This window comes from Pteropus medius, unplaced genomic scaffold (assembly GCF_902729225.1).
Source record: "Pteropus medius unplaced genomic scaffold, Ma_sr-lr_union100, whole genome shotgun sequence".
NCBI lineage: Eukaryota > Metazoa > Chordata > Mammalia > Chiroptera > Pteropodidae > Pteropus > Pteropus medius.
The window spans coordinates 4358346-4371631 of NW_024354498.1; the positions used below are offsets into that span (position 1 = coordinate 4358346).

The following is a 13286-nucleotide window of genomic DNA, read 5'->3' on the forward strand; positions in this document are numbered from 1 at the left end:
CGCCCCAAGCACACTTTACAAAGCTGTCTCTTTTAAATCATTCAGATTTGGCATTCGAGACCGATTTGTTCTGTTATAAGGGTGCCCATTTGGCCCACTCTTCGCACCCAGCTGTTCAGAATAGGAAGGCCCCTCTGTGGCACTCCGGGTCACAGAGGACACGTGCCAACCAGGGTCCATCTGACCTGACAGCTGGAGGGTTGGCCTGCCCTTTGGTGTGGGCTCCTGCCGGATGTTGCTGCTCCCGCCAGAGGCCTGGCTCAGGGGATGAATCCGAATTTCTGAGAAGGAATTTTTGGCTTGTTGAGATGTTAATGGCTGGAAGCGGGGGTCTGAGGAAGCTGGGTGATTGGAGGTTGAAGAGAGATGCAACAGCTTTCGCAGTGATTTTAACGGCTGGCTCTGAAAGACAAGACAAGAACGCATGTAGGATCTCACTTAGCATGTACCGGAGAGTTGGGAGAAAGTACAGCGCGCGTCTGAGATGACTGCATGTAGCCGGGGAGGGCGGGCCCCGCGGGGGAGGAGGGCCCAGTCCAGCCTTATCTATCCTTTTGTTCTTTTTCAAAGACGGGGGAATCTCATGCCTCAACCAGCAGAAAGAAGCAAAAGAAGGGATACGACTCTCCCTTTTGAGAAGACTTCCCAACAGCGCCATAGAAAGCTGCCACTTGTATTTCAGTGGCCAGAACTAAGCCATATGACCATTACTTAGCTGTGAGAGAAACCGAGAAAATATCATGTTTCAATTAGGTAGCAATGCACTCAGCTAAAATTTATATATCTCCTTCTGTTCTCGCCTCCCTGATTTTCCCTTTCCCTTGACATTGCAAAATCCAAATGTTCCCTTTCTGCCCTTTTACTTTTTTGGTTTTGTTTTATTTATTGTTTTGTAGGGGGAGGGTAAGATTTGGGCTTTAAAAATACAAAGCACAGAGAAACAAGCAAAAGCCCCGCAGACTCTAAAACACAATTCACTCGTAGGAAACCTTCGATTCCTAACATGGACTCCCGGCTGCCCTGTCTGCTGTGTGGCCGGGGCTGGGACTCACGGGGTGTGGTACTGTGGAGGGGGACTGCACGTCAAGGCAGAAGAGAGGGCCCTGGAAGCTGGCTGGCCAGAAGGCTCTTCACTGGTGACAAATGGCTCACTCTCTTCTCTTCTACGTCTGGTGTAATGAGGGCCGCCATCAGAAGAGGCATGAGAAAGCACCCTGAAATTCATAGCCCTCCCTGAGGACTCTGGCTGTAATGAGGCCTTAGCCTTGGGACACCTCTGGCTGCCAATCTTCAAGGACGATGCTTTTAAGGGCTCAGCAAAGTTCTAATAAAACAATGATCTCAAGAACACTACAAGATTTGAAGGAATAGAACTCTGAAATCCAAGAGAAATTGCTTCAGAATTGATTCAGGTAGAAATTATTCCTGGAAAAGCATCTTCTATGGCCATTCCAAATTCTGTCCAAGAAAGCTTTGTGGTCCCCACAGGAGGTGGCAGAGTATACTGCATGCCACAAATGCTCAAAAGTGTATGTTTTTTTAAAATAAAATTGGTATGATAATACGATGAGATTTCCTGGTGATTTTTTATAGCCCTGACCACATATAACTATTGAGCACTTACAGCTGACTCTTGAACAACACAGGTTTTAAACTGTGTGGGTTCACTCATAATGTGGAATTTTTTCAGTAAATACCTGTACAATTTTTGATCTGTGGTTGGGAGTCCGTGGATGCAGAGGGCTGACCATATGCATGGATCTGCACACACCATTTTTATATTGTGGATTTGGGCATCTGCGGATTTTGCTGTCCATGGGAATTTGGAACCAATTGTCTGCAGATACTGAGGGACAACTTAAGTTTGAGGAAGTCAAATGTTAAAAGCAAATTTTTGACTGTGCCCGGGGTCAGTGTCCTTAACCCCCATATTGTTCAAGGGTCAACTGTACAATAATATGGGTTCAGCTGGAGATATAAGGTTACCCAAAAAGAGCTTTTTGGCAAAAGAAGTGGTTATACAAAGAAGGTTCTAAAGGTCTTCACCTATTTATTTATTTATTGTTTAGGTTAGGAATAGAACATCAGGCCCTTGCTCAGAGCCTTGAGCTCTTAGTTCAGATACATATCCAATAACTTGGATAGTTGGTTCTCTACACGCCCTTCACCCCCACCCCCAGCCTATGTTATATTGGAAGCATAAAATACAAATGGCTGGGCAAATACAATCAAAATTTGGGGAACTCCTGTCAGCAGCTCTAAGTAACAGCTTACAATTAGAGAGTAAACACCAAACCTAAAAAAATCGACCCTCTTTCTCCAAATTACAGAAATTTGTAGTCATTTATAGGCACCACCAACTCTACAGTCTCAAAAGCTCATGAGGGTTGTCAGAAACTACAGCACAGAGGAATGACGGATTTATAAAATATTGAATACAATCAAAAATCAAGTTAGATTGTGTTACTATGCTCATTATAGGATACTGAAAAGATACAATATTAAAAATTTTCCAATCAAAATAGTTGTTTAAAAGAGATAAAACCTCAGTTACATGAAAAATGTATGGATTTGTTTCTGCTTATTCCTCTATCATAGTAGAGAAATACAATTATACATACTGTCTAATGTGCAGTTCTAATGCAATTATTTGCCAGTTTTCTATCAAAAATAGTATGGATTTCAGAAGTTTGAATATTCTTTCAAGAAAGTTGATCATATCTGCCTTTCTAGGCCCAATTCATACGCTACTACCTTTAATGAAACCTTAATCTTCCCACTATCTCCTCTCATATTCCCCTACATTTTATGCCCTGCTCCACTTTGTTTTTTAATCACAAATTATGGTTATTTACGGATTTTCCGTCTGTCCTAGGCTGTAGAGTATTTGTAAGCTGGGCCATGTCTTAGTAACCCCTAATCCCATCCCACACCCCACTGTAGCTAGGTGAAAGCTAAGGGAAGTTCGTTTTTTTCCACAGTAGGACAAGGGTCACCGAAGCAAGATCTGGACTCCCAAGACGCATCTGGCTATTAGTGAGGGTATATTCTGGGGAGACTCTCAGCCTTGTTGTATCACTGAGAGGCTAAATTTGTCAACCCTGTGCCCTCAGGAGGGATGACCACTGCAGTCAGAGTACAGGAGCGACACGGGTACCACTCACTTGGGGCTGTAGATCAGAGATCTTCTCAGGACGCCACTCCTTTGGTCTGCTGCTCGGGGTACTAGCAGAGTGAATGGCTTTCTGCAGTGTCAGAAGATCGGGGCCTTCGGAATTGGGCACCTAGAGCAGAATATGGACAAGGCTTCAGTCAGCACACCAATAAGTCTAATTAGGATAGGCAACTGCACCCAAGAGGAGAACCAAAGCAAATCAAACCAAACCCAAACTCAACCAAAACAAACCAACAGAAAAACCCCCCCAAAAACCGAAACAAAACAAAAAACAAACAAGGAAAAAAAAAAAAGAAAAAGGAAACCCAAACTCTCCCAATGTTCACAATGCAAGTGATGCTAGTTAAATTCTGCTGCCCTCTTAATAATTTTCCCTGCATTAGGAAAAATTGGCAGATGTCATGCAGCTTTGTTAAAACCTCAATCCTTAAAGCATTCCCATGCTGTTAGTTTTAGTCGCTGTAAGAGAGAGCTGTTAAATTGGGCTGTACCAGGAATTGCTGTCGTATCCTCATTCCACATTGCAGTTAGGTTATGAACCAGTTCAATAAAACAAAAATTTGTTCCCGCTGGGAAAATGATCCAAACACTGTGTTTGGAAAGGGAGGGGGGAGGAGGGTTATAGAAAGAAGTCTAGCAAGTTTTTGAGGATAGCAAAGTAGAGAAGTATAGTTTGAATCATACTCCCAAGACACGGCCCAGTAAATAATCTGGGTCTAGCATTATATACGATGAAAATGCTGGAAATTTGTGCCACAAATTCCAGACGAATGCAATTGGTCCATTCACCGATTTTGGTGAACACAGGAGAGTAAATGGCAAATGCCAAGCAAAAGCCCTGGCTTTAAACCCAGTGACCAGTGAAAGCTAGAGCTAGGCAAGAAAAAAAGCAAATCACCAATAGAAGCTGTGTTTTTTCATGGAGCCTGCTAGCTCACTCAATTTGGTCAATGCAACTTGGTTTCAAGAAACAAACTGCCAACCAAGTGTTAACAAACTTTGTGAGCCGAACGAAGACATTTGTGAATTGTAAATGTTAATCAAATTCTTTACAGGTAATAAGAGATTTTATGAATGCTGTCTGCCGACAATTGGCTAATCAGACAACCCAAACTAGCCTTTCACTAGTTTGTTTGCTTAATAGCCTTTTATGCTTCACCTTCCTTGACTGATTCAGAAAATCCAGAATGGCAAAGAATTTATATCTCAGTGAATTTATGGAACTGGCTCAGGTACTTAACTAGCACAAAGAGAATATGACCCCATGAAAATAAAAGACATGCTGTTGTCATCAGTAAAACAAGTTTACTGGAGCAGTTTTCAGGGCTACCATACGTAAAAATGGGTACCATGGGTGGAGTGACTACAGGAAGCTTTTTCAAAGAAGAACTATGCTTTAAATGATTCTTTGAATTAAAAAGAGGAAAGAGGGATTTCTTGATGCTTGGATTCTCCCCGTTGGTGGAATCTGTCTGCAATATAAGATACAAATAAATTGCAAAAAAAAAAAAAAAAAGGGAAAAAAGGTGTTCTTATGAAATGTAGCCCTGGAAATCTCCCTCATTGCTAATAATACCGTCACTGAAAGAATCTCTGTGCTGTGTGTGCATCTGGAGGGGGTTCTGTGTCATTTCTCACCTGGACACGAAGAAGTCAACACTGTTAATTCAAGACATGCAACAACTTCTATGAATATAAAGAACACGTGGTCCTGATCAACACCTGTCAAAGGAATGCCTAGGGACCTACTCGCATCATTCACATTAAGCTTACAAAACACTTAAGAACTTATTATCAGAAATAGAATTATTATAATGAATTGTATTTAAAGAGCTATTCATGAACTTCAATCTTTTCCAAATGGCTAGAGAGGACTCCAGCAACCAAATAATTAATCTACCATGTAATCTGCCTATTAGGAAAAAAAAAAAAACTTTTGAACATGGTTAATTCATAAACCAGAACATGTCACTTGGAGGAGAAACATCACTGTTGCAGGATTCTACTGTCAAGGAAGAAGCCCCTTCGACACTATTAGAAATATTCATCCCATGGACAATATCAAGCGCAATTCAGAATATGGGGTTTCAAAGTGAGGAAACGGAAAGTTCGTTCTTTAAATTGAAGCATGATTACCAGCTGAGGTAGATACTAACTAACTTGGGTATGATTACCAAGTTGGCAGAGTCACCATATGCTCTGAGGGCTTATGTAACCCTGGATACAGAACTGCAGCCAGATTTCCCAAGGCGGCTTCCAGATTTGCTTGAGTCAAAGCAGGCACCTTTACAACACATAATCATTTTTTGGCACCACTTTTCCGTGTTGTGGATATCTCAACTGTCAGAATGTACAAGAAGGCATTCAGATCATCTCCTATGGGTATGTATATGAAGACATTTGAGTAAAATAGCCTGCAGTTTCCTGTTCCCATGACAGGTTTCCAGGGAGGAGTTTAACTCGCATCACTAAGGAGGCCACAAGAGAGCCCCCAGGAATAAGTGGCCGGAAGCTCTCCACAGAGGTGGGCGACTGAGCCTGGGCCAGCTATTAAGAAGAACCCACCTCTATTTTTCCCAACCGAATGTGCGACTTCGGGCAGATCACAACTTGCCTGTAGAGTTCCTATATTAGCGAAATAAAAGGGTTAAACTAGATTTAAGACCCACTGAGGCTTTTAAATGTCCCGTTTCTCTATGTACACTGGGTATCGGATTTCCCTTTTTTTTTTTCAATCTTAAGCAAAGGCCACAGAGTTTTAAATCTTTCAAAGCTTGGTTACCCAGTTTCCTTTTGCTGAGTTCTAGAAAGTGAAAAAGACTAACTTTAATTCTGTTTCAATGCTCATTCCAAGGAGGCAGAGTTAACAAAATGCCAGGCTTAGGAGCCTGAGGTCTGGCAGAATATACTGAATGCTCTTTGAAAGTCTTACGCTAGTTACCAAAGTCCTTTAAAAATATATATTTTTTCTTTTAACTAAAAAATCCAGGGACACAAAAAACTTTTGGTTTGGAAGGCTTAAGGCATGTGGCCTGTACAGAGGTATTTTACAGTTACTTTACATATCAAAAATGAAACATGTGAAAACCTTAAAAAAGTTAGTTCAAGTGGAGAGGATGTTAGAGAACAATAATTTTTCTATTTACCTAACCTATACTATTTAAACATCTAAAATTAAAACCAGATCCTGAATAACAGAGTCAGTTGACATGTATATATTTGACTCAGGCCATGATGAGCCGGGGGCCTTAAGTTTAATGTCGGTCTAAGACAGACAGACATCAAAAGCCAAATCTATACACAAAACACCTTCGATTCCTTGGTTCCTGCTACTTTCTTCCCCTTAAGCACCCCACAACAGCCATAAACCTGAAGTTAAGAACAAAAACCTCCAAATAAAAATAGCAGTGGTCAAGAGGTGGTACTCTAAGTTCAATGTCCATGAGAGATAAGTGTTCTATAGACAATGATAAAATTAGCACTTTAAATATTTAGAGATTTTTCTATTTATTTGGTCATCCAGTCTAAGTAACATATGTAGTAATATTTGAGTGGCATTTTGATTTGAAATTCTGCCTTCAGTGAGTCTCAGAGATATAGGCAGGTTTTAAAAAATAAACATATCAGGAATATCGTGCAGCCATTAAAATGAAGATAATAAAATGCTGTAGTAACATACATGTTGTGTGTATGTATGTATGACTGATAGTATTATTTAAAACAAACTTCAAAAGATCATCTTTCCCTCACAAATATGCATAGGCTAAAAAGTCAGGGGGAAATATACCACAATCCTAATACCAGCTGTGTGTGCGATAAGATTAGAAATGATCATTTTCCCCCTCAACTCTTCTGTAATGAGCTCATATTTAATGAAATATAGAAATTTAACAAACGAGTAAGTGAAAGAATAACCTCGAAAGGTAATCTAGAAAGGTCTTTGTCAGCATATCTAGAACATCTGTGAGATAAAAAGCCTTACTTCGGGTGTTATATTCTTTGCTACTATCATCTCATCTTTACTTACCATTGAGTCGTAATCCTAGAATCCTTTTTCCTTTTTAGATAAATGAGAGTCAATCGTATATGAAGTTAAACTAGAAACAAAATCATTTAATGGCTGACTCAACACTGTCTAGTCTGGAAGGCGCCATAAAACAAAGGGAGAAGCATGCCTCATGTGGGTGAAGAAGCTCCTGCTGGCCTGGAGGCCTGGCTTCTCCGGGTTTTCTCCTGTCACTGAACAGCAGAATCAGTGCTTGGGCGGGTCAGCGATGTGACGTGCACGGGTGGTTTCATGGAGCCAGCCCTGGGTTTAGGCGGAGGGCTCCTAGGGGCTAAGACTCGTTCCACTTCCCAGTTCAGTCACAGGATAAACATGTCTTCCTACTAAAACAAGCCCTGAAATGTCAGATACTCTCTCTTCTCTGTGACTCTGCAATCCAGAAGTGCACTTGTGAATGTGGAGATTGGATAATCAGACAGCTGAGAATAATGAATGATGGTTAGTTATGACTTTCAAGATTTAAAAATAAACCAAAACCATTTCCTATGTCTTCACATATCTTTAACCCCTAGAGAGAAATAAATGCTACAGCTTCATAGTTTTAACATAAATACAAATCCACACGGAAAAGATGTTAACTGAGAGAGGCTTAACATGTCCTCTCTCATCCAAATTCAATTTCTTCTATTCCTGGAGATTCTGTTGAATCTAGAAAAGGCTCTTCAAGAGGAGGATAGTTGTATAGAATTTGAGAAGAAAACATAAACGGTGTATGTATGTCAAGGCTCAATTAGAAAATAATTCACTTTGATTGCCATGTACAAAATGTAAAGCTCCCACAGATTAAAGCAGACTCATATGCCACTGTATATAGAAATTGACTATCTACTTACTGTTTGAGATTTCTTCTTTTTCTTTTTCATTGACCTGAAAAAACCTTGTTTTTCCTTTTCCTTGAGCTGTTCGGAATGACTAATGTTTTCGGGACTTTTCCTAAATAGAAAGACGTTTTTATCATATTGATCTTTCAACCATTCTCCTGCCATTATGACAAATACAATAAAGACTAAAAATGCATGACACCAGGTTCAAATAGCCATGAAGAATCAAGTGCACAGGTAAAGAGCCTCTAAAAACCACAGGAGGAAGTGAATCTAATCTACCACGGTTAATGATTAGATTTGGTACAGACCTACTCGAATTAGCAATTTGAGCATTATTACAAATGATCTGTAACTGTGCTGCAGGACCATTTTCAAGCTGTTAAAAAGCTCAGAACTAGAGAGTTTGAAAAGCACATGGTCTAAAGATGCCTTTTCTGTAACCCTCCAAGGGAAAGAGCAGAAACGTTTTCATTATCTTCATTTTTCTATTTACCTTCTTAAAACCAGCTCTACAAGTTTATTATTAGCGGCTTGCCAAGGTATTGAACATAAAAAACAAACGAACAAAAATCAATGCTGCTAAAGAAACATTAGAAATAAAAGTATAAATTGCCTGAAACCAGAAAATTCCTTTATTAAAAAAATCTTATATTTATTAAAACTAAATAAAAAATAGATAAGAACAAGATGTAGACAGGATGAACACTTAATACAAAGTACTTTTCTGGAAAAAAGCCTCTAACTGAAAATATTGACGTTAAGCTTCATACCATGGACACCACCAGGTATTTTAATACTAATAGGAGATATTAAAAGCCTTCAAAAAAAAAAAAAGACAACAAACAAGACACTTTGGCTGAACAAGTTGGCTTACTTGTTTGTTAACAGCAGCCCTATATTACTTAATTTAATTTAGTCTTTATAAAGCAATTGAACTGGTATTATTCTTCAAAAAGGCATATTCCATGGGCTCTATTTTAAACTCGAATATCTATACGATCGTGGAAAACCATTTTCTTAAATGACTGATTCCTTCTACTAGCTACTCCCTAAAATCAAGAGTAGGAACATCAAGGGTGATAGTTTGTTCATATTATGGTTTTAGAACGCCTAACAGTGATAAAGTTACTAGAACATCCAAGAAAATACGAGCAAAGCAGCATCCTTTACTTGATTAAATCTGTGTGAAGGCAGAAAATATTTCTATAAACTATTACAGATATGCTTGATAGAAAGCACTAGGAAGCTATTAAAAATAAATCACATCTTCAAGGAATCTTCACTAATATGAAGAAATATTAAAACTACAATACTAAGTGATAACAGCAGGATTCAAAACTTTCTGCATAATATAAGCTTAACTGTATCTAAAAAACATTCATTTATATATATATATGTTCATATTTACACATTTTTAAAAAGTCATGAAAAAATAAAATCTTAAAAGCTTTCATCTCTGGGTAGTAGGATTATTGGTGACTTATAATCCTTTTTAATTTCAACAACAAATATGCACTGCAGATATAATAAAAAAGGTTTTACAATCTACAGAAAATTTATTTGAAAAACCAAGAACTGAAGATCAAAGACAACCATGGAAGAGATTGAAAGAGATTGAGGAGAAACAGAAAGTAAATAAATCATGCCCGTTTGAAGGACCGGTGATCATTTCCTTTAAAGTGTTTAGCCTAAAGTTAATGGGAACCAAGGAAGTGAAAACATGCACCGCAGGCCCAAGTGTTCCTGAAACTCATTAGGATCTGCAATTTTATTTTATTTATTTTTATCTTCTTTAGGACCTGCAAGTTTAAACATCATTGAGAGAGTCCCAAGTTCTGAAGCGAAAGTTTTGTAATACAACACAACCAATAAAATATCTATTGTCGGAACTCTGAATGATACATTTACAATTTTGAAAGCTAGAAGATTTCAGACATGATGGAATGGGTGAGAATGGAACAGTGAAAAGTCAAAGACTTTAAGTTCAGCGTTGTAGCACTGCCATCCCAACGATGGGCTGGGCCTAGACGACCCTGGGAATTCAGTCGAAGATTCTAATGACAAGCACTTTAGAGATTCTGGAAATGAAACCATCTTGCATGAGGCCTAAGACAGATGGCCCAAAACTCAATTCCAGGCCGCAGCACTCAGTCACGTGCGAGTTCTAGGGAGCACAGCAGAACAGTGCAGTTCACTGTTATCGCAAAAGCAGGACCGTAGGATTGAAAGGAACCTCAGAGAGCATCTAGTCCAACCAGTAATACTATCTTTAATGTTCTGAAACTTCTAGAAGTTAAAGAATTATTTGCTTATTATATGGCTTATGTCCTTCCATAATGGGGTCTGCACAGCACAGTCTTCGGATTAACAGGTAGAAGATTTTACCAATCAGAATGAAAGTCTAACAAAATCTCAAAGGCCTTTTGAGGGTCAGTAGTAACAGTATTTTCTGCCAATCCAGGAAGTCTTTAAGGGGGACACGTCCATCATAACTGCAATCTCAGGATAGGAATGGGTGTCAGTAGAAGAATGTTAATGCTGGTGAGAGTAAGTGATGGCTTGAGACACTGGTCCTAGGAGGAGCAGGATATGGGATGGGAAGAAGAGTCTATCCAATAAGATGAGAGTGAGAGGATGGAAAGGTAATGAGAGGAGCAGGACACAAAGCCCAGTGTCTGGGATTCCTTATGACTGCAAAAATAGGAAAGATGAATCAAAGACCCCTGCGGGGTCTTTTCAGAGACACTGGATAAACCAGAGCGCCTAGGGGAATGGGGGGTGATGAGGAAAACATCTTCAAACTGAAGCTGAGCAAAAGTGATGGGGCCAAGATCCAGGCAGGGAAAGATCCCAGAGGCCAAAACAAAAAAGGAAATAAATTACCCTTGAACTAGAGAATGAAAAGTTAGGAGAAAGCATGAGTGTGCGTGCATCACAAGGGAGTGACACGAAACACAAAAGGAAGTCAGAGACAAAGAGAAAGAGCGTAAGTGGGACAAAGAAAGAAAGAAAGAAAGAAAGGAAAAAAAAACAGGGAGAAGCTACACTGAAACATACACATATAGAGAATTAACAGAGAAACCGAAGGGACAAAAATCCTGGGAGAGAGACTCAGAGAGGGACAGAGATATAGAGAAGCTGTCTGGAATGCAGGCATCTGAAAAGCTGAGTATCTTACAAAAAAGAATGAAGAATGAGACTTCAACATTTACAACTAGTACTGCACCTAATGGGTAAGAGTGTGCCCCATAATTTATCCAAAGTTTGAATTCTGGACCCTGCCATTCTACCTGATACGGTCAACAGCTATGTGCTGAGCTGAGCGGAGCAAGCTAACTGCACAGCCAACAAGTCCAAGAGGAGCAGCATAAGAGAAGGGCAGGTGGGTGATGACATAAATCTCAGGGACAGGGGCTTTAAGAGGGACCAGCCAGCTAGTCACCCGGCACATTAAATGGGGGTAGGAGGTGATGATGGTGTGGGGCTAACGGTCTCCTTCCTGCAGAGTCATGGGACTCAAGCACTATCTCACACAACACCTATTCTTTAAGTGGTCAAAGGAAAGAGAATTCAAAAGACTCATCTAAAAAAGGGAAGGAATTAAAACTAACTGAATCAAAGTCAACCAACGTTTAGAGAGTACTTTGTATGTGCCAGGCCCTGTGTTAGGTGTTGGAACTACAGAGAAAAATAAAAAAAGAATGTGGCTTTGAGCTGCTCACAGACTCAAGTCAGGAGACCCACAGCTTTGACAGAGGGTCAGACTTCCGGGGCTTTAGTATAATCGCTCTGGGAACAGCGTGAAGGTAAGTTGAAGAGGAGAGGGGCATTAATTACTCTGATACTTCGCCAGGGGAGAGGAGGTGGCAGGCAGTATGACTAGGGTGGTCAGTTAATGTGTGAGAACACAAAGTCATTGAATAACTTTGTGAATTGTGGTGGCAATTGATAATGGATATCAATATATTCTAACTTCACAAGAAGAAAAAGCCTGGGATTGATTTGAGCAAGTGACAGCAATTCTTCACTTAACTACTGGGATTTCTAATTAATTTGATTTAATATGTTTAAGCATCAATTTTTAACCCAATTTTGACAGCACTCTTTCTAAATGTATTTATACTCTTTATCTTCTTAAGCAAAGTAAGAGCAGTCTATTTTATAAGTATACACTCTACACGGCTATCTAGTCTATCTATGAAACCATAAGGGCCAGAAATGATTTTCCCACTGAGGGCCTGAGAAAAGGCAAAAATACTCCTCTTCTCTCCACAGCTATTGTGCAGGGTCATTCTGCCTCTGCACACTGTATTGTTACCTGGAACGACTTCTTGCCTGACAACCTCAGTTCCAACTGCTAGACTTGTGCATAAAAGAAGAATAAACAGGCTTATAGGGTCCAAGTGTTTTCCCATTAGTATAGATGATGAACATGACTGCATTTTTCTTGTTCTGAGATATTTTGGCTTATCTCCCAGTTCTTAAATGGATTCTAGATAGCTGAGATGGCCGGAATAACCACTCTGGGTATTATACTACGATATCTATTTATCACTTTAAAATATGACATATAGCTTTGATCTCATTATAAGAAATGTATAGTATACAAATATCCTCTTCTCAAAAGAAATATAAAGAACTACTATCAAGGAGAAACAGATTGCCCTTAGGTAAGTGATAATTTAAAAACGGCAATGCACTGTTACCGCAGCAAGGCTCGTTCACGTTTTTGTAAGTTATCAAACTGCGTTTCTCTCAAATATACACAATATGGTGAACCAACGAGATCTTGTTCAAGAAAAAAAAAAATCAAGACAAAGTTTAATGAATGACTCAGATTAAGTTAGATGTGATCCATGAAGAAGTATCATAGCAGCATTATCAGGAGGGGCAGTGGGAATAAAAGAATATAACAATTCATCACTCGTAATTCTGGGACTCTCTCAAGCCTCCTAACAGCAGTATCAGAGTATGGATGATTCGATAGAGACTTTTCTAAAGGTCAAGGTCCCAACTGTGCCTCTAATTCTTTTTAGAACTGTTTTCAGGTTTCTATACATATCCAGATCTAAACAAGCTCTACTCAAACATTATCAAAATGACAGAAACGGTACGCTGTTAATACTACCTATCATACATTTGGATTCAGTTTTGATCTGACCTACCTAATTTTCACAGGACTCTGTTCGTCTGTAATTGATGCTCTTTTAAACCATCATTA

At 39.4% G+C, this 13286-nt stretch overlaps 1 protein-coding gene across 8 annotated transcripts in view; it reads right to left on the minus strand.

Annotated features, from left to right (window-relative positions):
- Window positions 1-6: 6 nt before the first annotated feature.
- Window positions 7-13286, minus strand: part of CDKL5 (cyclin dependent kinase like 5) — a 146647-nt gene continuing 133367 nt past the window's right edge. For 3 of the 8 annotated variants that reach the window (XM_039852322.1, XM_039852319.1, XM_039852320.1), the window contains 5 exons: window positions 8075-8174; window positions 5741-5800; window positions 4525-4647; window positions 3165-3284; window positions 7-402 (listed from right to left, as the gene is read on the minus strand). In XM_039852322.1, coding sequence (XP_039708256.1) covers window positions 16-402; window positions 3165-3284; window positions 4525-4647; window positions 5741-5800; window positions 8075-8174 — 790 coding nt within the window. In that variant the 3' untranslated portion in view covers window positions 7-15. The remainder of the gene's footprint in view (window positions 403-3164; window positions 3285-4524; window positions 4648-5740; window positions 5801-8074; window positions 8175-13286) is intronic. The other 5 variants (XM_039852324.1, XM_039852321.1, XM_039852327.1 and 2 more) reach the window with 3 other exon arrangements.